At 43.4% G+C, this 27,488-nt stretch overlaps 1 protein-coding gene across 6 annotated transcripts; it reads left to right on the top strand.

Annotated features, from left to right (window-relative positions):
• The first annotated feature begins 254 nt into the window (after positions 1 to 254).
• On the top strand, positions 255 to 19,050 carry bnipl (BCL2/adenovirus E1B 19kD interacting protein like). Of its 6 annotated transcripts, none has more exons than XM_012969834.3 (10): positions 259 to 437; positions 5,218 to 5,313; positions 9,255 to 9,313; positions 11,649 to 11,864; positions 13,091 to 13,255; positions 14,497 to 14,599; positions 14,741 to 14,872; positions 16,793 to 16,879; positions 17,603 to 17,701; positions 17,778 to 19,050. In XM_012969834.3, exons 1-10 carry the CDS (start codon positions 394 to 396, stop codon positions 17,800 to 17,802), a joined length of 1,026 nt encoding a protein of 341 aa, XP_012825288.1. In that variant the 5' UTR covers positions 259 to 393; the 3' UTR covers positions 17,803 to 19,050.
• Positions 19,051 to 27,488: the final 8,438 nt, after the last annotated feature.

Raw genomic sequence — 27,488 nt, 5'->3', positions numbered from 1 at the left:
CTTTGCTGATCAAACAGGATGGAAATTTTTCTTTGGGTGCCTTTGAAGGCCCCCCGAACATCAATGTAACGTTAGTAGAGAAAATGAACGATCTTTCCCAGATTAGACTGTGCCTTTAACCAACTGATTGCCAGCGACATAGGTTCCTCAGTCCAGCTGGCCGCCAGAGGGTTAATGCGCCATTATGGAGCAAGTTAAAGCACCCAGCATTAAGGCCTATGAATGAGAGGCTCAGCTGATTTAGAAAGGAAAATACTGGTCTCCCAGGTGGAAAAACCAGTTTGCAGTAGGTGTGTACCCGCTGCCGGCTCCTCTCTCTGCCTGTAATGAGGCCGGGCTGGGAGAAGCTCCCATTCGCTCTGCAGTGGGACCCAAGGCATTTCCACCAACAAGATGGGCACCTACCTCGAGGGGCATGAAAAACTACAGCAGGACAGGTAAGTCGGTGTGTGTGACTTTAAATGGGGGGGCTCATCCCTTTAACTGGGGGCGGGACAACACAGAAGCTAATTTGCACCCTTGCATTATTATTATTATTATTATTGCCTTATTAAAGGGGAGATCTGATCGGCTGATTGGGCCTGGGAGGCAGCCAAAGCTTCCCATATCTTTATGACTTTCTCTTTATGACCTGCTGTAAATTGCTCAGCAAACACAAGCCCAATAAAAGCCTCAAGCGCCTCAGGGAATCTATACGATGGCCCATCAGAGACCTGATTAGCCAATTCTACTCAGCTCCTCCCCCTTGGGGGTAAAAACAATGTTCTGGTCCTGGGGTGGGAGGATATCCAGGGGCTCGGTTACTGACAGAGGTGCGGAATTGCCCATAGCAACCAATCATCTTAGTCAGTTTACCACCAATGATCTGGTTGGTTGCAAAGGGCAACTGCAATGGTTAAATTAACCTTTGTAAATCAACCCCCCCCCCCTAACAGTATCCCAGGACTTTTGACACCCAGCAGGGATGGGCAGTACTACTATTTCAGCCATCACGGTAATACAGTAATACTTGTTACTCAATACCCTTTGGCTTAAGGGGCATGTTCTGGGCAGTTGGCAGGATCAGCGGGTATCACAAGGAAAGGGGTTGCTTTGTGACTTTTTGTGCTAAAAATTCTAAAAAAAAACCCAAAAAAACATTGGTAAATGGACCCCTTAGTATGATGTGGAGAGTAATATTCAACGGCAATTTGCAATTGGTCTTCACTTTTTATTATTTGTGGTTTTTTTAATGATTTTAATTTTTGTTCAGCAGCTCTCCAGTTTGTAATGTTATCTGGTTGCTAGGGACCAAATTACCTTAACAACCAGGGAGTGGTTTGAATGAAGGTATAGGAATAGGAGAGGGGCTGAATAAGTCATAAAAAGTAACAATAACAATTAAATTAAAACAGTTTTTTGGCTGCCGGGGTCAGTGACCCCCATTTTAAAGCCGGAAAGAGTCAGATGGCAATTAATTAAAAAACTATACAAAATAAATAATGAAGACCAACTGAAAAGTTGCTTAGAGCTGGCCGTTCTATACTTATTATATTATTATTATATTAAAGGTGACCCACCCATTGAAGCTGCCCATATATATGAGTCACAACACTAAGAAGCACCTCTCCCTTCCTGGAGGGCAACTTGGTGACTTCACCTGAGCTCACCGGGGTGTTGGTTGCTACAGGCCACAATACACCTATATATGCTGCACAACTGGGGAGATTAATCAGATGCCCACGTGATCCTATTGGCTAACTCATGGGCCCTGTGTGATTTGGCAACGCACAGTGCTTCTGCCAGCCAAGCAGTTGGTACAGGAAGCAGGAAGAAGGTGCACTTCCTGTCAGCCGATGAACTCTCACAGAGGCCCAAGGGTGGCCATTATTATTATTAACATTTATTTATAAAGCGCCAACATATTCCGCAGCGCTGTACAATAAGTGGGTTACATACATTGGGCATACAGAGTTACATATAAAGCAATCAGTAACCGATACAGGAGGTGAAGAGAGCTCTGCCCAAAAGAGCTTACAATCTACAAAGGCCATGGCTTGAAGGATTTTCTACTGGATCCCACTACCACCATTTCAAAGTAATTGAAGGTCCAGTAGGGAAGTGTCATTTTGTTCCTCCAAAGAAACCAATCAACAATAAGCTCTGATAGATCTGCAGAAATAGCGATAAATGCAGAATTCTAATTGGTTGATATGTATTGCTTACTACCAGAGTACAAATTCTGTTTTTGAGAATTGCCTCAGTCCCCTCTCTTAACAGATATTCAGCCAATCATCTTACTCCGTGTATGTGCCCATCTTTAATAAAAAGCCAGAGGGTAAGCTTTAATCTCACAGCAGATATGAAGTTCTACTAAGTTCTAGACTATTCAACTAAAGCTGGCCATACACGGTAAGATTCGCTCTTTTGGTGAGCTCGCCAAACGAGCAAACATTTCCCCTGAAATGCCCGCCTTGGGTTTTTGAATGATTTTGCTTTTTGTTCTGCTGCTCTCCAGTTCGGAATTTGAGCAGCTATCTGGTTGCTATGGCACAGTTTACCTCAGTAACCAGGCGGTGATTTGAACAAGACACTGGCAGAAGACTAGGAGCGGGGCTTAATAGAAAGTAGCAACAACAATACAGTTGTCAAACTTTTTTTTGGCTGCTGGGGTCAGTGACCCTCCACTAGAAAGCTAGAAACAGGCAGAAGAGGAAGGCAAATAATACAAAAACTATCATTTAAAAATGACCAACTGAAAAGTTGCTACATTTAGGACACTATAACATCCTTAATGGAATAGTTCAGCTTCAGGTTAACTTTTAGTATGTTATAGAATGCCCTATTCTTAGCAACTTTTCAACAGGTCTTCATTTTTTTAATGTTTTTTACAGTTTTTTATTCATTTGCCTTTTTTTCTGAATTCCAGCTTTCAAATGGGGTCGCTGACCCCAGTAGCCAAACAACTATTGCTCTATTTAACATTTTATCCTTGAACCAACAAATGTTGGACTTGGATTGCTTACTATTGAGTGCTATTCTGATACCTACTGGGAGCTGCTATCTTGCTCCCTTCCCATTGTTCTGCTGATCGGCTGCTGGGGGGGAGGGGGGATATCACTCCAACTTGCAGCGCAGCAGTAAAGTGTGCCTGAGTCTGAGCTTTCAGAAGGAGCCAGCGCTACACATTAGAACTGCTTTCAGCTAACCTATTGTTTCTCCTACTCCCATGTAACTGGAGGAGTCCCAAGCCGGACTTGGGTTTTTTACTATTGAGTGCTATTCTGATACCTACTGGGTGCTGCTATCTTGCTTCCTTCCCATTGTTCTGCTGATCGTCTGCTGGGGGTGAGGGGGGGGGATATCACTCCAACTTGCAGCGCAGCAGTAAAGTGTGCCTGAGTCTGAGCTTTCAGCCAGTGCTACACATTAGAACTGCTTTCAGCTAACCTATTGTTTCTCCTACTCCCATGTAACTGGAGGAGTCCCAAGCCGGACTTGGATTTCTTACTATTGAGTGCTATTCTGATACCTACTGGGAGCTGCTATCTTGCTCCCTTCCCATTGTTCTGCTGATCGGCTGCTGGGGGGGAGGGGGGATATCACTCCAACTTGCAGCGCAGCAGTAAAGTGTGACTGAAGTTTATCAGAGCACAGATCACATGGCTGTGGCACCCTGGGAAATGAAGAATATGGCTAGCCCCATGGAAAAAAAACAGATTACAATGCAGGATTCTGCTGGAGAAGCTCTATTAACTGATGGGGTTTGTAACAATCATGTTTTCCCATGACAGTGTTCCTTTAGTTTAACATTGGCCATTCCTCTATATATCTTTTTCACTCCATTTTTGTGCATCCCTGATCTACACCTATCACTAGTCCTTATTCCAGGATTTATCAATTCCATTCCTCCCAATCCATTCCAGCCCAGATCTTGCTTCTAACTATGAGACTCAGTATGGCAGCTTCACCTGTAAGGAATTAGGCCTCAGGAGTCGCACACAGCACTCTCCATCCATGTAAGGGGAAAGCAGCCTGCAGCGGTGCTTTGGCCATGGCCCGTATCTACTGTATGAATGGAATGGCCCCTAAGTCCTATTAGTGCTGAGTACAAGGTGGCACAAGTACCTGGAGCTGTGACGTTTCTGTGATATCAATATAGGTAAATAAAATGCAGGGAGGTTGTACGGTTACTAAGAAGACCTTTGGGAGTGCCTAAAACCCACCGCCCTGCCCTAGTTCCCAGCTACCTGGGATGGGTTATGTCAGCAACTCCCAGATAGCTTGAGTTACAGGGTGTATTGAGTCGTCTTCCTTTTCTGCACTGCTGATTTGTCCTTGTTTGTAAGTACTCCTTTCCCAGTTGTAGTGTAACCCCAGTGTGCTTACTTTAATCCTTACCGTGTTGCTTGCCTGTGTCACGTCAGCAAAGCATGAAAAGCTCAGGCATGGCTGCACAGAAATCTCCACGGTCTGCAGCATGTCTGTAAATGAATAGCTAATTAGCCATGCAGAATGTGTTTTGAAAGGGATGATGCATTAAGTATTAATTAGTATGTTACTCTGTATGTCCAATGTATAAAACCCACTTATTCTAAAGCACTGCGGAATATGTTGGCGCTTTATACATAAATGTTTTAATAATAATAATAATTGAGTTGCCAATTACTGCAGAACTACAGCTCCCAACAGATTTGACAGATATTTTGTAATGTGTTAATCCAGTTTCCATATAAATCCGCCATGCTAAATAATATTGATTTCCTAGAGTGTGTCACTTATAATAATAATATATAATAATATAAAGCAGGACAACTATAAATTCCCTTTGCTGAATGACTAATTAAACATTATTTAAGATGCATTTTGCATCGCTGCACAGAAATCATTGCAGTCTGCAGCATGCATCTATATAGTAACTAAATGGGCTTGCAGATTATGGATTAAATATGTGTTGGATTGTAAAGGGGAGTGATAAGTAAAGACAGGCCATAGAGGTAAACAGGCCGAACTGGGCATTCCCTTGGTATCGAGTGGGAAATGAAGGGAGAGGATGAGTCCAGTTCAGATGGTAGTACCATTGTTTTATATGGGCTTTACTTGTCCTTCAAAATGAAATATCCTGTATGTATGTGTTGGCCAGTGAGGGGGTGAAGGGAAGGTTCCCTGTGTACCAGAATGCCAAATCCCTGGGCTAAGGTAACATAAAACAGAACCCATACCTTTGTTTCCATTCAGTGGTTCCAGTAAATGCTATGGGCCCCAGGCCTCTGCCCCCACAGGCATCGATGACATGGAGCTGAAGGAAGAATGGCAAGATGAAGATTTCCCCAGGTAAGAACATTATCTGCCTTGTATATGGTGTGGCAAAATGGCAGCACTCCTGAGGAGTATTCTGGGTAAGGGCCAATGTCACTGCATAATACGTAAGACTATACTATACTGGGTAACCTTTACATTGTCAGCATTCAGGATTATGAATATACATGGTTTGGCATGTAGTAAAGTTTGTCCCAGGTTAGAAGTGACTTGGTTGTGTGTATGGGGTGGCAAAATGGCAGCACTCCTGAGGAGAATTCTGGGTAAGGGCCAATGTCACTGCATAATGCGCAAGACTGTACTATACTGGGTAACCTTTACATTGTCAGCATTCAGGATTATAAATATACATGGTTTGGCATGTAGTAAAGGTTGTCTTAGGTTAGAAGTGACTTTGTTGTGTGTATGGGGCGGCAAAATGTCAGCACTCCTGAAGAGAATTCTGGGTAAGGGCCAATAGCACTGCATAATGCACAAGACTATACTATACTGGGTAACCTTTACATTGTCAGCATTCAGGATAATGGATATACATGGTTTGGCATGTAGTAAAGGTTGTCCCAGGTTAGAAGTGACTTTGTTGTGTATGGTGTGGCAAATGGTGGCACTCCTGAGGAGAATTCTGGGTAAGGGCCAATGTCACTTCATAATATTCAGCATTATACCATTCTGGCCAGCCGTCACTGTATATATGGGGGGAGTAATGGAAACATAAGGCTTAGCATGTGGTAAATATTCTCCAAGGTAAGGGAAGACTGGTATAAAATGGAGGCAGTCCTAAGGAGAATTCTGGGTAATGCATAATCCTAGTCGCTATCCTATTCTGGCCACTGCTCATTCAATGGAAATGGAAATGTATGACTTGGGATTTAATGAAGATTTTTACAAACATATTCCATAGTGATAATGGTGTGTAGGAATGTTGGCAATCCTGAGGGGGATTCTGGGAAATGCACAGTGCAGCTACATAAATCTCATCCCTTTACTGTAATGGCACAATCCCCACTTTATATCCAGGATCATATGGAAGTATGTGGCGATATCTGTGCCAAATAACATATAGTAACCCATATAGTGAGGGCAAAACAAACCTCATATAAACGGCTTGTTACAGGCCCCTCCCACTTACCCATCATTCTGTGTGTGTCACATGGTATCACTGAATCAGTGAGGGCAACACCCACCTAGATATGGGGAACCCTCATATAAACTACTTGTTACAGGCCCCTCCCACTTACCCATCATTCTGTGTGTGTCACATGGTATCACTGAATCAGTGAGGGCAAAACCCACCTAGATATGGGGAACCCCTCATATAAACTACTTGTTACAGGCCCCTCCCACTTACCCATCATTCTGTGTGTGTCACATGGTATCACTGAATCAGTGAGGGCAAAACCCACCTAGATATGGGGAACCCCTCATATAAACTACTTGTTACAGGCCCCTCCCACTTACCCATCATTCTGTGTGTGTGTCACATGGTATCACTGAATCAGTGAGGAAAAAACCCACCTAGATATGGGGAACGCCTCATATAAACTACTTGTTACAGGCCCCTCCCACTTACCCATCATTCTGTGTGTGTGTCACATGGTATCACTGAATCAGTGAGGAAAAAACTCACCTAGATATGGGGAACCCCTCATATAAACTACTTGTTACAGGCCCCTCCCACTTACCCATCATTCTGTGTGTGTGTCACATGGTATCACTGAATCAGTGAGGAAAAAACCCACCTAGATATGGGGAACCCCTCATATAAACTACTTGTTTAGGGGTATATAGATTAAAGGGAGACTGTGGGAACCAGCTGCAAATTGTTCCCATCAGCTAATTTGTACAAGTGACTCCACACACAGAACCAAATGTATACAAGAGGTATTTACACCATGTGCCATATCCAGATATCCTATCTAAGCTTACATAATATAGGTGTGATCCTCACAATAGACACAGACTAAGAGAACTTTCTCCCTTTGAGTTGGATTCTGTTCCACCATTGAGCTGCCACAGTATCACCTCCCTGATGGCTTTTCTCAGGCTTCTCTTCAATCACCTTTTTCAATCCTTTTCCCAAAATCTGGATAATTGCTTTGAAGTGGAACTGATTCAGTGTGACAGCTGGTTCAACCAGATTCCCCTCCCTTTGTTATTATTGCTTCATTCATACCCGCTGCCAACTTAGCAAAACCTGCCCCATTCACTGCTGTTACAGAATCTCCGGGCCAGGTTTCAGATGCACACCTACCTACATCCTAAACTACATAGAAGAAATATAAATATATAGATAGGGGGCCCAAAAAAATAGGTAATATATATTTATATTCTTTGTTGGGCCCCTAGTGTTCCCATTCACAACATGTATATATAAATGTTCAGTAACTGTCAGTGGTTACTGTGCTCAGGGTGCCTTAATTACCTCATATTTACATTCATTCCTAACTAGCAATGATCAAAGGTTCTGTGGGGACTGGGTCTGACTGGGAATCAAAATTGGCCCTGGCATTTCTGCAGCCCAAACAGCCCATCACAGGCTCAATGAATAGTGACTGCCTATGGCATCTAACAGGAGCCCCCCCAAAATCCACAAATTGCCAGTCCTGGCCCGATGGGAACAAGTGTGAGGAAAGCAATGGGGCACAGAGATGTAGAAAGGAGAGAAGGGGGCACAGAAAATGTTGGGAAGAAGGCACACTGGGAGAGAAGCAGGAAGAAGATGAGAGGGCACAGATATATAGGTATGAGGGGAAGATGGAGAGGGCACAGATATATAGGTATGAGGGGAAGATGGAGAGGGCACAGATATATAGGTATGAGGGGAAGATGGAGGGGCACAGATATATAGGTATGAGGGGAAGAGAGAGAGGGCACAGATATATAGGTATGAGGGGAAGATGGAGGGGCACAGATATATAGGTATGAGGGGCAGATGGAGGGGCACAGATATATAGGTATGAGGGGAAGATGGAGGGGCACAGATATATAGGTATGAGGGGAAGATGGAGGGGCACAGATATAAAGGTATGAGGGGAAGATGGAGAGGCACAGATATATAGGTATGAGGGGAAGATGGAGAGGGCACAGACATATAGGTATGAGGGGAAGATGGAGGGGGCACAGATAAGAAAAGGAGAGAAAGAGGGCACAGGAGTGGTTGCAGGGAGGAAAGAGTGCAGATGTGGGTAAAACCTGGAAGGGAGATGGCACAGATGTGATTAGAATTGGGGATGGGGGGGAGAGGTATGTGGGGAGGTGCAGAAAGAACAGGGCAAGGGCTCAAATGGAAGGATGAGGGTAAGAAGGCACAGAGATAAGGGCAGAAACAAGGAAAAGAGCACAGTGATGGGGGGGCAGGGAGACGAAGGCAAGGACAGTGTGAGGGAAGAGTTTGGGGGCAGAAGGCAAAGGCACAGATGTGGGTAGACGCAGACAGGAGAGGGCACAGATGTAAGAAGGAGCAAGTGTAGGCGCAGATGTGGATACATGGAGGAGAATGGGAAAGGGCCAGTGGCCTAACAACTGCTGAGTTGGCCCAGATGCAAGATGTGCTCCCAGTGCGCCCCAATCTGTTTCCAAGGTGTGTGCACACATTCTGCGAGCCCCAAGGGGGTGTGGGCCTGGGTGCAATAGAACCCCACACCCTTGGTACTTACACCACTGAGATCTCCAAGCTGTTGGGGGGGAGTAGGGTGAAGACATGTGGGTAGCGGCGGGAAGGAGAGGATACAGAATTAGAGGTGGGATAGGGTATGGGGATAAGATTAGGAGAGGGGAGAAAAAGGCACAAAGACGGGTGTGTGACCCGCCCTGGGTGATGTTACAAACATTCTACTAAAACAAAATCTTAAATTAGTACCCAAAATGATTACATATTGTTTTATATATACATGTTTATTGTGTTCCTTCTTGTCGTACAAATATTCAGTTATATTTACAATATACTATTGTTTCAGGCCTCTTCCAGAGGCAGTTACAGAGGAGGAACTTGAATCCAGTGAATACAGCCAGTCAGGTAAGATAAGAGACCCACTGTTTTACCTGGAGCCCTGCCCAGTCTGACAGAATGCTCTGTTATACAGATAGCTAAAATCTATCTGACCCCCCCCCCCCCCCCCATTGTAAGCAGCAGTCCTGCCCTGCTTTATGGCTGAGATTCTAGCTATCTGTATAACAGAGCATTCTGTCACAGTGGAACAGATCCTGTTATACAGATAGCTAAAGCAGGGCAGGACTGCTGCTTACAATGGGGGGATCAGATAGGATCTGTGCCACTGTGACAGAATGCTCTGTTATACAGATAGCTAGAATCTCAGCCATAAAGCAGGGCAGGACTGCTGCTTACAATGGGGGGATCAGATAGGATCTGTGCCACTGTGACAGAATGTTCTGTTATACAGATAGCTAGAATCTCAGCCATAAAGCAGGACAGGACTGCTGCTTACAATGGGGGGATCAGATAGGATCTGTGCCACTGTGACAGAATGCTCTGTTATACAGATAGCTAGAATCTCAGCCATAAAGCAGGGCAGGACTGCTGCTTACAATGGGGGGGATCAGATAGGATCTGTGCCACTGTGACAGAATGCTCTGTTATACAGATAGCTAGACTCTCAGCCATAAAGCAGGGCAGGACTGCTGCTTACAATGGGGGGATCAGATAGGATCTGTGCCACTGTGACAGAATGCTCTGTTATACAGATAGCTAGAATCTCAGCCATAAAGCAGGGCAGGACTGCTGCTTACAATGGGGGGATCAGATAGGATCTGTGCCACTGTGACAGAATGCTCTGTTATACAGATAGCTAGAATCTCAGCCATAAAGCAGGGCAGGACTGCTGACTACAATGGGGGGGATCAGATAGGATCTGTGCCACTGTGACAGAATGCTCTGTTATACAGATAGCTAGAATCTCAGCCATAAAGCAGGGCAGGACTGCTGCTTACAATGGGGGGGATCAGATAGGATCTGTGCCACTGTGACAGAATGCTCTGTTATACAGATAGCTAGAATCTCAGCCATAAAGCAGGACAGGACTGCTGCTTACAATGGGGGGATCAGATAGGATCTGTGCCACTGTGACAGAATGTTCTGTTATACAGATAGCTAGAATCTCAGCCATAAAGCAGGGCAGGACTGCTGCTTACAATGGGGGGATCAGATAGGATCTGTGCCACTGTGACAGAATGCTCTGTTATACAGATAGCTAGAATCTCAGCCATAAAGCAGGGCAGGACTGCTGCTTAGAATGGGGGGGATCAGATAGGATCTGTGCCACTGTGACAGAATGCTAACCTAAGTCTTAAAGCACATTTCTTTTCCGTAAAGCAGGGCAGGACTGCTGCTTAGAATGGGGGGATCAGATAGGATCTGTGCCACTGTGACAGAATGCTCTGTTATACAGATAGCTAGAATCTCAGCCATAAAGCAGGGCAGGACTGCTGCTTACAATGGGGGGGATCAGATAGGATCTGTGCCACTGTGACAGAATGCTCTGTTATACAGATAGCTAGAATCTCAGCCATAAAGCAGGGCAGGACTGCTGCTTACAATGGGGGGGATCAGATAGGATCTGTGCCACTGTGACAGAATGCTAACCTAAGTCTTAAAGCACATTTCTTTTCCGTAAAGCAGGGCAGGACTGCTGCTTAGAATGGGGGGATCAGATAGGATCTGTGCCACTGTGACAGAATGCTCTGTTATACAGATAGCTAGAATCTCAGCCATAAAGCAGGGCAGGACTGCTGCTTACAATGGGGGGGATCAGATAGGATCTGTGCCACTGTGACAGAATGCTCTGTTATACAGATAGCTAGAATCTCAGCCATAAAGCAGGGCAGGACTGCTGCTTACAATGGGGGGGGGGGGGATAGGATCTGTGTCACTGTGACAGAATGCTCTGTTATACAGATAGCTAGAATCTCAGCCATAAAGCAGGGCAGGACTGCTGCTTACAATGGGGGGGATCAGATAGGATCTGTGCCACTGTGACAGAATACTCTGTTATACAGATAGCTAGAATCTCAGCCATAAAGCAGGGCAGGACTGCTGCTTACAATGGGGGGATCAGATAGGATCTGTGCCACTGTGACAGAATGCTCTGTTATACAGATAGCTAGAATCTCAGCCATAAAGCAGGGCAGGACTGCTGCTTAGAATGGGGGGGATCAGATAGGATCTGTGCCACTGTGACAGAATGCTCTGTTATACAGATAGCTAGAATCTCAGCCATAAAGCAGGGCAGGACTGCTGCTTACAATGGGGGGGATCAGATAGGATCTGTGCCACTGTGACAGAATGCTAACCTAAGTCTTAAAGCACATTTCTTTTCCGTATTTATGACACACAGCCAGTACCCCAAACACCATAGAATTATGTGGGAATCGTCACCTAAAAAAGCGTCTATCTGCCCCATCTATCAACTTTAATCTGGAGAATAGTGGGGAGTCAATTGCCTCGAGTGAACAGGCAGAACAATCCACAGAAGACTTAGATTTTGATATTGATGACTTGGAAACTCCAAACAGCAGTGAATTGTTAGACTGCCCTGAATTTGAGTGGGATGGTAAGTACCGTACAGAGAGAGACAACTGGTGCAGAACCTTCCTCCAAAGCAGGAGGCCTTAGGGAGGCTGTTCCTGCTGAATTGTGCTTAGTACAGGGGAATCCCTATGTGCCATAATTTTATAGTATCTCTCTGTACAGGCTATGAGCAAACTTAGGGGGCTGTTCCTGCTGAATTGTGCTTAGTACAGGGGAATCCCTATGTGCCATAGTTTTATGGCATCTCTCTGTACAGGCTATGAGCAAACTTAGGGGGCTGTTCCTGCTGAATTGTGCTTAGTACAGGGGAATCCCTATGTGCCATAGTTTTATGGTATATCTCTGTACAGGCTATGAGCAAACTTAGGGGGCTGTTCCTGCTGAATTGTGCTTAGTACAGGGGAATCCCTATGCTGCCATAGTTTTATGGTATATCTCTGTACAGGCTATGAGCAAACTTAGGGGGCTGTTCCTGCTGAATTGTGCTTAGTACAGGGGAATCCCTATGCTGCCATAGTTTAATGGTATCTCTCTGTACAGGCTATGTAAAGTCTCTCTTGTGTGTACAGATGCCTTCTTGCCAGATTGTGACATTAGGAAGTCTATGGAGAGAGACTGCTCCAAGAAACGGTTGCTATCTAGAGGGGAGAGAAAAGAATGCTAAGAGGGCTGCATTTATTTACATTTACTGCAATGCCATCTTCCAAGGACTTCAGCAGAAAGTTCTTCCATGTGTTTCACTGCATGTGCCACCTAGTGGCAGAATAGAGAACTTACTGCAACTTTTCAATTGGTCTTCATTATTTATTTCTTATAGTTTTTGATCTATTTGCCTTTTTCTTCTAACTCTTTCCAGCTTTCTAGTGGGGGGTCACTGACCCCGGCAGCCAAATAACTATTTCTCTGTGAGGCTCCAGTTCTATTTTTATTGTTACTTTTTATAACTTATAAATTTACTATCCTCTCATTCAAACTGCTCCCTGGTCACTAAGGTAATTTGGGCCCTAGCAACCAGATAGATGCTGAAACTCCAAACAGCAGAGCTGCTGAACAAAAAGTGGATATCACTTCAACTTGCAGCGCAGCAGTAAAGTGTGACTGACGTTTATCAGAGCACAGGTCACATGGCTGTGGCACCCTGGGAAATGAATAACAAGGCTAGCCCCATATAAAAGCACGAGGCCCAAGGGGTATTTTATTCACTATATAATTAGTGTTAGTTTAGTGTGCTGCTTTACTCCCCATTAGATGACCTGCCCAAGGCCAAAGGGATGGAAAGTTCTGCCTGCTCGGAGAGCCGCGTGACTGACATGGAAGACCAAGATGGCAGAAAGTGGCGGATATTTCTGATGGGGGAACACAAAGTTGACATGACTGCTATTGAGCCATATAAGCAAGTGATCTCCCATGGAGGTAAAGATAAATATATATCTCTATATAGGTTATATTACACATTGATAACTCGCTGAATTGTGCTTAGTACAGGGGAATCCCTATGTGCCATAGTTTTATGGTATCTCTCTGTACAGGCTATGAGCAAACTTAGGGGGCTGTTCCTGCTGAATTGTGCTTAGTACAGGGGAATCCCTATGTGCCATAGTTTTATGGTATCTCTCTGTACAGGCTATGAGCAAACTTAGGGGGCTGTTCCTGCTGAATTGTGCTTAGTACAGGGGAATCCCTATGTGCCATAGTTTTATGGTATCTCTCTGTACAGACTATGAGCAAACTTAGGGGGCTGCTCCTGCTGAATTGTGCTTAGTACAGGGGAATCCCTATGTGCCATAGTTTTATGGTATCTCTCTGTACAGGCTTTGAGCAAACTTAGGGGGCTGTTCCTGCTGAATTGTGCTTAGTACAGGGGAATCCCTATGTGCCATAGTTTTATGGTATCTCTCTGTACAGGCTATGAGCAAACTTAGGGGGCTGTTCCTGCTGAATTGTGCTTAGTACAGGGGAATCCCTATGTGCCATAGTTTTATGGTATCTCTCTGTACAGGCTATGAGCAAACTTAGGGGGCTGTTCCTGCTGAATTGTGCTTAGTACAGGGGAATCCCTATGTGCCATAGTTTTATGGTATCTCTCTGTACAGGCTATGAGCAAACTTAGGGGGCTGTTCCTGCTGAATTGTGCTTAGTACAGGGGAATCCCTATGTGCCATAGTTTTATGGTATCTCTCTGTACAGGCTATGAGCAAACTTAGGGGGCTGTTCCTGCTGAATTGTGCTTAGTACAGGGGAATCCCTATGTGGCATAGTTTTATGGTATCTCTCTGTACAGGCTATGAGTAAACTAAGGGGGCTGTTCCTGCTGAATTGTGCTTAGTACAGGGGAATCCCTATGCTGCCATAGTTTTATGGTATCTCTCTGTACAGACTATGAGCAAACTTAGGGGGCTGTTCCTGCTGAATTGTGCTTAGTACAGGGTAATCCCTATGTGCCATGGTTTTATGGTATCTCTCTGTACAGGCTATGAGCAAACTTAGGGGGCTGTTCCTGCTGAATTGTGCTTAGTACAGGGGAATCCCTATGTGCCATAGTTTTATGGTATCTCTCTGTACAGGCTATGAGCAAACTAAGGGGGCTGTTCCTGCTGAATTGTGCTTAGTACAGAGGAATCCCTATTCTGTGTGACATCTCTCTGTACTTGCAGGTTACTATGGTGAAGGCTTGAATGCTGTTATCGTATTTGCATCCTGTTATTTACCCCAGGATTCCATCCCTGATTATCAGTATGTGCTGAACAACCTATTCAGGTAAATCCCAGACCCAACCCATGGCCTGGCAGCTATTATAAAACTACAACTCCCATCAGGCCTCTTCGACCACTAAGGATTTCTGTGGGTTGTAGTTCCACAGTTGCCCTCAGTGTCCATTATTCTCTCTTCTGTGCGTAGGTATATCATAGGGACGTTGGATCTAATGGTGGCCGATGACTACATGTTGGTGTATCTCAATGGCGCTACCCCCCGCTGCAAAATCCCCCCAATCAGCTGGATCAAGCGCTGTTACCAGGCTACGGGCAGACGGTAAATTCAACTCTCACCTTTTATGTGGGAATAAAAATTGTAAGGAATATTGTAGTTATTTTCCCTTTAATATGTTATTACTGGACAATGTCCCAGTGCAGGCAGCAGCAGCAGCAATACAAACTATGGGGAACTTAGTTAACCTTTACTTATAGTTACATAGTAACATATTTATGTTGAAAAAAGACCAAAGTCCATCAAGTTCAACCCTTCCAAGTGTATCTATACACTCACATACAGACCCACACTGACCTTTCCACTCACATACAGACCCACACTGACCTTTCCACTCACATACAGACCCACACTGACCTATCTATCCACTCACATACAGACCCATACTGACCTATCCACTCACATACAGACCCACACTGACCTATCTATCCACTCACATACAGACCCATACTGACCTATCTATCCACTCACATACAGACCCATACTGACCTATCTATACCCTCACATACAGACCCACACTGACCTATCCACTCACATACAGACCCACACTGACCTATCTATCCACTCACATACAGACCCATACTGACCTATCTATCCACTCACATACAGACCCATACTGACCTATCCACTCACATACAGACCCATACTGACCTATCCACTCACATACAGACCCATACTGACCTATCTATCCCCTCACATACACACCCACACTGACCTATCTATCCACTCACATACAGACCCATACTGACCTATCTATCCACTCACATACAGACCCATACTGACCTATCTATCCACTCACATACAGACCCATACTGACCTATCTATACACTCACATACAGACCCATACTGACCTATCCACTCACATACAGACCCACACTGACCTATCCACTCACATACAGACCCATACTGACCTATCTATACACTCACATACAGACCCATACTGACCTATCCACTCACATACAGACCCACACTGACCTATCCACTCACATACAGACCCATACTGACCTATCTATACACTCACATACAGACCCATACTGACCTATCCACTCACATACAGACCCACACTGACCTATCCACTCACATACAGACCCACACTGACCTATCCACTCACATACAGACCACACTGACCTATCCACTCACATACATACCCACACTGACCTATCTATCCACTCACATACAGACCCATACTGACCTATCCACTCACATACAGACCCATACTGACCTATCCACTCACATACAGACCCACACTGACCTATCCACTCACATACAGACCCACACTGACCTATCCACTCACATACAGACCACACTGACCTATCCACTCACATACATACCCACACTGACCTATCTATCCACTCACATACAGACCACACTGACCTATCCACTCACATACAGACCCACACTGACCTATCCACTCACATACATACCCACACTGACCTATCTATCCACTCACATACAGACCCATACTGACCTATCCACTCACATACAGACCCACACTGACCTATCCACTCACATACAGACCCACACTGACCTATCCACTCACATACAGACCCACACTGACCTATCTATCCAGCAGGCAAAAACTCTTACTCTGTGAGGCTACAATGTTATGGTTATTGTTACTTTTGATTACTTCTCTTCCTATTCAGTACTCTCCCTTTACAATATTTTTTCTAATCTCTTATCCCTTACTGGAGAGCTGCTGAACAACTAGTTAGATAACTGAAAAACCCATAGAAAACAAAAAATAAAGACTAACTGCAAACTGTCCCAGTATATCACTGTCTACATAATACTAAAACTTATCAACCCCTTTAATGATCCCAACACACTGCCAGTTAGTGTACAACTTGCATTTATATTACTTCTACCAAACTGCGGAAGTTTGCACTTTTCAACACTGAACCTCATTATCTGTATTTCTTTCCATTCATGATATGCAATGTGGTGTTTTCTTTTTTGCCTTAGGTTAAAGAAAAACCTGAAATCTGTATTAATTCTGCACCCCACGTGGTACGTCAAAGCCCTGCTGGCAATCACTCGCCCATTTATAAGGTAACCACTCCATTGTTTATATATAGGCCTTACCCGTCTGCTGCTGCTAAATAAAGCTACGGGTGGCACTTTGGTTCAGCTGGAACCTCTACTCCAATCTCAGGTCTCCTATAAATTTGCCCTGTTATTTGGCTCCCCTTATCTTGCCCTCAGTCCCAATTGGTTCCCCAGTCCCATTGATGAGAATCCTCCTTACATCATATTTGTGCCACCACCAGGCTTCACAGTGGGGAATGATGTTCTCAGGGTGATGAGTACTGTTGGCCAACTTCTCCGGTCACTGAGATTTGGTGGGCAGTCAGCCTTTTCTAGGCAAAGTCACCGCTGTACCATATGCTTTCCATTTAATCAATAATGGCTATAACGGTGGGATATTATTTTGTAACCCACTCCTGGTTGGTTCTTCTCTAGAACTTTATCTTGGTCTCCATGATGCTCTTTAATATGTTCCTCTGGGATCTTCTAGGAACAATGGTGCAGGCTGTGGATGCTTACACATTCTAAAACTTTGCACTTTATTATTATTATTTTATTTTAAAACTGTAGATGCCCACCCACTTTGGACTATTTTGTGTAGATCAGTGATGGAGAACCCACAATGAAAGTTGAGTCTATTGAGATTTTAGGGAATACAGTGGGGTTGAGGTGGGATATTCCAGGCCATTATATTGCTCCTTTCCTCTCATTTATTTATAATATATATATAAATCCTTTTTATTGCAGCTCAAAGTTTTGGAAGAAGGTGAAGTTCATGAGCAGCATCGAGGACCTGTCCCTGGAGGTGTCGTTGGAGCAAATTCACATCCCAGACTGCATCAGAGAGTAAGTGAGATCTCTCCTATCAAGAAAGTTGTTCCTTCCACTGCCTGAGTCTCATTCTCCCTCTCGTTCCCACCAGGTTGGACAAAGAGCTCAATTCCTAAAACTCCAAAAACTCAGATTTACTTCTGCATGAAGCTGAAGAACCTTGAAAGTGCTTTGGGGAATAAGCCCCCTGTGTGCTGCCCAATGGATATTCAGTCTCTTGGAATGATATTTGATGAAGCCCTAAGTCACTGGACTTCTGTGTAGGCACTTTAACCATTTGTATTGCTGTAGTTCAGCTTGAACCCCATGCCGGGGAGTCATGAGTGCACATCCCCATTCTCAAACTACAATCCCCAGAATTCCTCTATCAGCGGAACCCCTTAAGGCATGCTGGGAGCTGTAGCTCTGTAACATATGGAATGCCAGAGGTTGCCTAACTGCTTTAGATTGGGTTGTCCCTTGTACTGCTAAAATACAACTTGAATCTACTAGGATTTGGGGAGTTGTTGGGAGATGTTGACTGGTTACCAGGGTACACCCCCCCTAGCAACCAGATAGAAAGTCCTGTTGAATTCAGCTGATGCCCTGCTTCACCCGTATTTTGAAGTTGTGCTGTCTCATCTTGCATGAGAATGGGCCCCTGACAACCAAGGGGTTATCCGCCACTGCTCCAAATGACCACTTTAAAGGATAAGTAAAATTACAAGTAATGAAAAAAATTGTTTAGGGTGCTTTTCTAAGCACTTTTGCACATTTACATTCATTATTTGTTTGTTTCGGCTTCAGACCTATTGAAGTTTTTATTAACTGCCAATGTAATAAAATTGTTTAACAGCGCCACCTGTTGGTCAGTTCATGTAACTGAACAGACAGAAAGAGATCCCTTCAGAAGGAAAACAGAGAAGGGTTCTGATGTTGCTCAGCATCATCAGAACACTAAGCACTTTTACGTAGTTTTTTTTAAGATTTACTTATCCTTTATCCCCTTTAATCTATCACTAATACGTGTCATTTTTCTTTAATTAACAAGATTTAGTACCATGCGAAAGTTTTCCGATCCACTAATAAATTGAGAGACTTGGCCGAGGGTGTGAATGCTCTTGTGCGGCACTGTGTATATATAAGTACGGCATCTGGCTCCTTACGTTTGTGTTTCATTTTATTGGGAAAAAGGTGGTAAATCTTTAGCACAATAAAAAGTACAAAAAATGTGTTCTTTACACACAAGTATTTCAGCTTGCTGGTCTCTGTATGTGTAGATATATGTGTAACGTGGGGGGGTTCCTGTACAGGGTGATGGGCGGTTGGGCTCACTCTTTATTCCTCTGTACAAATATGAATAAACTGTATTTTTGTATGTTTAACACTTCGACTGATTTGGTATCAATGAGAAAGCACAATTACAGGCTCGGGGGGAATGTACGAGGCATATTATTTTGGGGACAACAAATGGGGGGGGGGTACTGCAGTAACATAGTAACATAGTAAGTTAGGTTGAAAAAAGACATACGTCCATCACGTTCAACCATAATGCCTATATATAAGCTGCCTAACCGCTAGTTGATCCAGAGGAAGGAAAAAACCCCATCTGAAGCCTCTCTAATTTGCCTCAGAGGGGAAAATATTCTATACTGACCCCAAGATGGCAATCGGACCAGTCCCTGGGGCAACTTGTACTAAGAGCTATCTCCCCTACCCCTGTATTCCCTCACTTGTACTGAGAGCTATCTCCCCTACCCCTGTATTCCCTCACTTGTACTGAGAGCTATCCCCCATACCCCTGTATTCCCTCACTTGTACTGAGAGCTATCCCCCATACCCCTGTATTCCCTCACTTGTACTGAGAGCTATCCCCCCTACCCCTGTATTCCCTCACTTGTACTGAGAGCTATCCCCCCTACCCCTGTATTCCCTCACTTGTACTGAGAGCTATCCCCCATACCCCTGTATTCCCTCACTTGTACTGAGAGCTATCCCCCCTACCCCTGTATTCCCTCACTTGTACTGAGAGCTATCTCCCATACCCCTGTATTCCCTCACTTGTACTGAGAGCTATCCCCCCTACCCCTGTATTCCCTCACTTGTACTGAGAGCTATCTCCCATACCCCTGTATTCCCTCACTTGTACTGAGAGCTATCCCCCATACCCCTGTATTCCCTCACTTGTACTGAGAGCTATCTCCCATACCCCTGTATTCCCTCACTTGTACTGAGAGCTATCCCCCCTACCCCTGTATTCCCTCACTTGTACTGAGAGCTATCTCCCCTACCCCTGTATTCCCTCACTTGTACTGAGAGCTATCTCCCCTACCCCTGTATTCCCTCACTTGTACTGAGAGCTATCTCCCCTCCCCCTGTATTCCCTCACTTGTACTGAGAGCTATCTCCCATACCCCTGTATTCCCTCACTTGTACTGAGAGCTATCTCCCCTACCCCTGTATTCCCTCACTTGTACTGAGAGCTATCTCCCCTACCCCTGTATTCCCTCACTTGTACTGAGAGCTATCCCCCCTACCCCTGTATTCCCTCACTTGTACTGAGAGCTATCCCCCCTACCCCTGTATTCCCTCACTTGTACTGAGAGCTATCCCCCATACCCCTGTATTCCCTCACTTGTACTGAGAGCTATCTCCCATAACCCTGTATTCCATCACTTGCTAAGAATCCATCCAGCCCCTTATTAAAGCTATATAATGTATCAGTGCAGTAGCAGTGAAGGGGCACAAAATCAAAAAGCACAATTTGGAGGTCATGAAACAGGCAAATGGGAGTTCTAGTGGATCATGGGTAGAGGTTTGACATACATATGGAGTGGCCAGGGTGGGTCACTGGTATGATATAGCAGTGCTGTATAAATAAATACCTACGTACATAGAAACACTACCACCTATAAGAATCTGAATTGTGATGGACATCTACTCAGTTGGCTTCATCGAGAACCTGAGTGACCTTCCCATATGGCCCAAGGCACTGCATTGAGACGATCAGCTGTTTTTCTTACAAGAGACACCTAAGGGTATATATAATTGAGATGTAGACTGGGTTCCTTCAGATTATAGTCCATAGGTAATTGGAAAAATAATTGACGGTCAAGTATAGCTCTTAGGGAAGCGGTTTTCAGACTCTTTCATGTCAAGTCCCCCTTTGAGATCCAACAGTTAGGTCACATCTACCTTTGCTCATAACAAGGTAAAAGATAGAAGAAAACATCTAGTTCCAAGAATATTTAGGCTTGACGTGTTCACCCAACATCCCACCTGAAATTACCTTCACACTGAGCTTTTGGGAGGAGGATCTAGACATTTTCCCCAAGCTAAAAAATGACTACAAGCAGGTCTTCTTCACTTCTTCCCCCTTCACAGATATATCTTTTGTATTTGTCTTACCTATAATATTCAATTACGGCAGAGTACCGCAAGTTTCCCTTTAGAAAAACCCAGTTGGGCCTCGTGACTCTATTGTTCGTAGTTATGTTTAAGGTTAAATGTTATGGTAGTCTGTTCATACTGCCTCAGCCTGAATTTTAGTCAATGTTCAAAGCTAATAAACATTTCCAATCAAAAGAGCGTTGCTGAGGAATAGAAAACAAATCCCAAGTTATCTATTATCACAGGGGACCTCAAACTTCTTAAGTAAGGGGCCAGACCACCCCCCCCAGTCAAAGTATGGCCCACTCCTGTATTTTTTTTCGAGCCCCCCCCCCCGCGATCCATCCATCCACCCTCCCACTGCCCTCTGAGTCCTCCCTCTGCCTGCTGAGTCCTACCTCTTCCAGCTCCCCCCTCCCACTCAACGCTGAGTCCTCTCTCTGCCAGCACTGTCCGTCCTCCCTCTCAGCTCCCCCATCCCACTCCCCACTGAGTTCTCTCTCTCCTCAGCCAGTGGTGAGGAGCAGCGGGGGCTCGATCCGGATCCAGCCCGCGGGCCGTAGTTTGAGGATCCCTGTATTAACATACACTTACAAACAGTAAGTGAAAAAAGAAGTAGGAGGTGTAGGACCCTAGGTATCCAAGGCAGATAAATTGCATGATGGAAACAGGGAGAAGGCAGAAGTTTCAAACTGCTTCTATTTCCCTTGGATAGAGAAAGTAACCAGTGTTTCTGTCATGGTCTGCCCCGAGTCCACTGCTTTTCAATTTGTTTATAAATGACCTTAAGGCGGGCATTGTAAATACTGTCTCTGTTGTTGCTGAACTGTGCAAAAAAATTGCTTCCCATATACAGCCAAACCCTATGGGGGGCATGTATGAAAGGTCGTGTTTTTTTCAGAATTCATATTTTTTTGGCCAAAAATATGATTTTGTCCCGATTGTTTTGCAATTTACTATGTGACAAAAAGTTACTAGTTTCAGTTACACAGAACCACAACATCAGAGCCATAAAAACACACAACAGTTTTTAAAAACTTACATTTTTATTGCATTATCTTATTAACTCTTTCCACACTGAGATCCTTGGTTTTATTTCAAATTTTTTTTTTTTTTGTACAACAGAATGATAAATATTTCACTTTACATGGAAAAGAAGTCAATCTGTAAGCTTTGTGTGTCCAAGCTGCGATTAACAAAGGCAGGCCTAGCTATGCAATGAGTACAGGTACGTGGCATCACAATGAGGAGAATAGGCCGGCTATCCTCATACACATTACAGCCCAGCTGTAGAACCTCTTCGTATAGGTCGTTGGGAAAAAAAAGCTAGAATTTTACTTCTAACGAGCCTAAAAGTTTGGCATTTCTTGAGCCAATTAGTAGGGGCCTCACTGTGACTAATAGTGATGAGCGAATTCTTTCGCCGGGCATGGATTCGCAGTGAATTTCCGCCTTTCGCCATTGGCGAATTGTTTTGCGAAACTTCAGGGAAAACACGTGTCAAAAAAGGTTGCGTCAAAATGGGCACAGTTGCGACAAAAATAGGCAGATTAGGCCAAAAATAGATTGCAGTTGGCGCAGTTGTGTCTTTATTTGCCGCGACCATGCCTATTTTTGACGTGACAACAAAAAGTTGTGTCAAAATGGGTGTAGTCACGTAAAAAATAGATGCGGTCGCGTAAAAAATTAGGCGCAGTCGTGTAAAAAATAGTCGCGGTCACGTTAAAAACAGACGCAGTCGCGCCAAAGAAAGATGTAACCGTGCCTATTTTTGATGTGACCGCAAAAATTTGCTTCACTTCAGCGAAAATATGTCAATATGGGTACGGTCGCGTCAAAAATAGGTGCAGACTCATAAAAAATAGGCGTTGTAGCATCAAAAATATTCGTGGTTGCATCAAAAACAGACGCAGTCGCGGCAAAGAAAGACGTGACCATACCTATATTTGATACAACCACAAAAATGGGCACTTTGCGTCAAAAATAGGCACAGTCTCATAAACAATAGGCACCGTAGTATCAAAAATAGTCGTGGTTGCATCAAAAACAGGCGCAGTCGCGCCAAAGAAAGATGTAACTGTGCCTATTTTTGATGTGACCACAAAAATTTGCTTCACTTCAGGGAAAACGTGTCAAAATGGGTACGGTCGCGTCAAAAATAGGTGCAGTCTCATAAAAAATAGGCGCTGTAGCATCAAAAATATTCGTGGTTGCATCAAAAACAGACACAGTCGCGTAAAAATTGGCGCAGTCACATAAAAAATAGTAGCGTCACGTCAAAAACAGACGCAGTCGCGGCAAAGAAAGACGTGACCATACCTATTTTTGATACAACCACAAAAATGGGCACGTTGCGTCAAAAATAGGCACAGTCTCATAAACAATAGGCGCCGTAGTATCAAAAATAGTCGTGGTTGCATCAAAAACAGACGCAGTCTCGCCAAAGAAAGATGTGACCATGCCTATTATTGATGTGACCGCAAAAATTTGCTTCACTTCAGGGAAAACGTGTCAAAATGGGTACGGTCGTGTCAAAAATAGGTGCAGTCTCATAAAAAATAGGCGCTGTAGCATCAAAAATATTCGTGGTTGCATCAAAAACAGACGCAGTTGCGTCAAAAATAGGCGCAGTCTCATAAACAATAGGCGCCGTAGCATCAAAAATAGTCGTGGTCGCGTCAAAAACAGACGCAGTTGCGTCAATAATTGGTGCAGTCACATGAAAAATAGTTGTGTCACCTCAAAAACAGACGCAGTTGCGGGGAAAAAAGACGTGGCCGTGCCTATTTTTGATGCAACCGCAAAAATTTGCTTCACTCCAGGGAAAACGTGTCAAAAAAAAAGTTGCGACAAAAATAGGCGCGGTCTCATAAAAAATAGGCGCCATAGCGTCAAATATAGTCGTGGTCACGTTAAAAACAGACACAGTCGCATCAAAAATAGGCACGGTTGTGGCAAAGAAAGAAGTGACTGTGCCTATTTTTGATGTGACTGCAAAAATTCGCGCAAGAAACTTGTTTTGGAGATTTTTTGCCGTTTTGCGAATTTTCTTATCGGTTCGCGAAACAGGACAGATTCGCTCATCACTAAGGACTAACAGTGGTTGATCCCCACAAGGCTTGTCCATGCCCATAATTCCCAGGATGCTCAGTGTTGTTGGATGGGGGTGGGACCAAGACTGTGGTTGCCATGGCAGGGGGCGGGGCATGGACCCCTTAAGAAGCCTTAACCCGGCACCCGCAACTGGAAGTAAAATTCTAGCTCTAGTTTTCCAATACTGTCATGAATATCGCTATACGGCGGGATTTCAAAATACCCCCCCAAAGCCCAAAGAAGTCTCAAGCAACCCCAAAAATGAAAGCAAATACAATTAATTTCCGAGCGAAAGTAAATACAAGATTTATAAGCCCTAAAAGCAATTTTCAGATATATAATTATCAAGCGCTCCATCGGGGCAGCTCAGGGTGCTACAAGCCCTCGGGGTAAGGAAAATAACCCCCCCAAAAAACTAAAAACATCATTTAATGAATTTAATAAATGTATTAAACATCCAAAAAATGCATTTTGTATCCCCCTCCTTAGAAATAAATCTTAGAAAAATATATATTTTTAGCAATCTAGTTGTTCCCATACGAAAGCGGGTTACAAATTGCCCATTGCTCTGCCCATTAGCAAATTTTTGGAGTGCCAAAATGACCCCCAGTAACCATAGTTACTGCTTTCATTTACCTTCTTTGTTTTGCAAATGAACATCTATCACCATTTTTTTGGCAGCAATTTTTGAAATCCATTTTTGCAAAGTCTTTAGGCATGGATTAGTGGCGAAATTCTGCGTTTTGCCATTGGGGTATTTTTTTTTGCGAAACGGGCAACAAAATCTGCGCAGTAAATATCAAGCAAAAAATGCCGCCCGCGTCACAAAAGTTGCATGTCAAAAAAAGTCAAAAATAATGCACGCAACATTTTCGCCGTTTCACGGGACGGATTCCCTCATCGCTACTGCCAAATACAATGATTGCAAATACAATTATCTATCAATTTTCGAGGTTGTGAATTGGAGAGTTTTTTCTACGCCGCATAAACTCGCATTTTAAAAAAATGAATGTTTGCTTATTTATTACGTTTTCAGATTTTTTTGCGTTTAATAAATATCAAACATTCGAGTTTTTGGACCCACAATTTGAAAATTATGAGTTTAAGCGCAAAAAAATTCAAATGGTGGAAACAACTCAAATTCAATTTCGAATTTCATTCACATTTAGGGGCACATTTACTAATCCACGAACATCCGAAAAGCGTCCGCATGCGTTTTTTTCTTAATGATCGGTATTTTGCGACTTTTTCGCGAATTGTCGCGAATTTTTCGAGCGCTCAATATGAAAAACTCGCGACAATTCACGAAAGTCATAATAGCTATGAAAAAGTTGCGAGAATTCACGAAAGTCATAATAGCTATGAAAAAGTTGCGACAATTCACGAAAGGCATAATGGCTATGAAAAAGTCGCGACAATTCGCGGAAGTCGTAATAGTTATGAAAAAGTTGCGACAATTTATGAAAAAGTCATAACGGCGACAAAAAAAAAAATCGCAAAAAATACGAAAAAGTCGTAAAATGTTCGTTTTCCAATCCGAATTTTTCTCATTCGGATTCGTGGATTAGTAAATCAGCCCCTTAGTGATGGGCGAAATCATTTGGCAGGCGTAGATTGACGGCAAATTTCCACATTTTGTCATTGGCAAATGATTTCACGAAACGGCGTTAAAATTGTTGCCTGCGTCAAAAAATCACGTATTTCAAAAAAAAAAATTGTTGTGCGCACGTCATTTTTTTGACGCACACGTAAAAAACAACGCGTATGCAGCAATATTTTTGGACGCTCTACGGTTTTGCTGTTTTGCTAATTTTTCGCCATTTCACAAATCTATTGAAAGATTCACTAATTTTCCGGCGAATCGTCACGGAAGAGATTGGCTCATCACTGGCCGTATTCTCTAAAGTGCAATAGGCCGAAACAACGTGATTTCGATGTTACGGTAATATTTGGTGCGAAATTTCCGCACTGGGATCGCCTGACAGAAAATTCATGTTCAAATTCTCAGAGAGCTCTTCTGAGCACTTTTGCATTTTACATACATTTTCTATTGTTATTTGTACTAAAAAAATATATATATTAGCAGTTTTATGACAAATTTTTGGCTTAGTGGGTCACCTGATTGGCCGGGGGTCGAACTGAATTCCAATTAAATTGAGATCTCCTTTATATAAATGGAACTTTAGCATGAACTGGCTGCCGTCATTAGAACATACGCTCAGTATAGCATTTTCTATTCATTGTTAATTGATATATTTAGTTTATTAAGCATTTTTTTCAATACGGCATAAAAGCGTTGGCAACAAAAAGTTTCAGTGTATAATCTCTATGGACCATCTGGGAAGGTTGGGGGCCTCCAAAAATCATCCACTGAGCCTCCATTGTGCATTGATTGCTGTGATTTGAGGCGCAGGGCACTGTTCAAGTTCAGGATTGGCTGGAAACATTAAGGGGCGTATTTAATAAAACTGTGATGTCACCCCTAGCAACCAATTAGATCTTTGTTTTTGTTTTCTAAGGAAAATCAAGACCATTGTATTTGTTCTGTTATTGGAATAACAGATTGTAAGCTTGTCTGTAATGTTTGTTTTGTTTTCACTTTCGATATATTTTTAAATTGCAAAGCAAATTTGTGCTTAAAAATGGATAAATTCTATAAGCCCCTCCCCCAAGGGCAATCGTATCAACATTCAAATTGGTAACAAGTTTTTTGCAGCAAAAGTCGTGAATTCAAGCTCTGAATTGTCGAGAATGTGAAGAGTAGAATGTGGTATACTGCGTTTTTTCAATAAATAGTTTGGAAAGTTTCGTTGTTTTTTCTACAATGTTGATTTTTTTTCAAATTCAGAAAAACAAATTGAAAAAATTGACTAAATAATTGGAATTTTGTCCAGGAAATCTCACTTTGACTTCTATGTGACTCCCTGATCCCCAAGTTATACTATATATTTTTTTCGATAATTACGTTTTGAAAATTCCTGTTTTTTAAGACTTTATTCAAATTCATGATTTTTCACACAAAAAGTTGCAGAATTGGGAAAAATTGGGGGAAAAAAGGAACGTTCATAAATAACCCCTAATAGTGGCAAGATTAGAAAGAGCAGGAAATTGGAAAAATCTGCAATTGCCCCCAGATGGGGAAGCCATAGAGAAACTTACAGAAAATGCCGACTATGGGAAAATCTTTTTGTTTTTTTAAAGTAGCAACAGAAGCCTAAAAAATTTCCTATAGAATTAGGGGTATCAGTTTGTATTAGGGGTGCAATGAATGCCGGTTGAATAACAAAAAGTGATAAATTGCCCCCAGAATGGAAAGCCACAGAGAAATTTACAGAAAATG

This window comes from Xenopus tropicalis, chromosome 8, assembly GCF_000004195.4.
Source record: "Xenopus tropicalis strain Nigerian chromosome 8, UCB_Xtro_10.0, whole genome shotgun sequence".
Classification (NCBI taxonomy): Eukaryota; Metazoa; Chordata; class Amphibia; order Anura; family Pipidae; genus Xenopus; species Xenopus tropicalis.
This window is presented reverse-complemented; position numbering and strand designations above follow the sequence as displayed.

Coding starts and splice junctions, on each gene's coding strand:
- bnipl (XM_012969834.3), top strand. CDS start 394: ATGGGCACCTACCTCGAGGGGCATGAAAAACTACAGCAGGACAG. Junction 5,314..9,254: donor CAAGATGAAGATTTCCCCAG/GTAAGAACATTA, acceptor CTATTGTTTCAG/GCCTCTTCCAGAGGCAGTTA. Junction 17,702..17,777: donor ATCCCAGACTGCATCAGAGA/GTAAGTGAGATC, acceptor CGTTCCCACCAG/GTTGGACAAAGAGCTCAATT.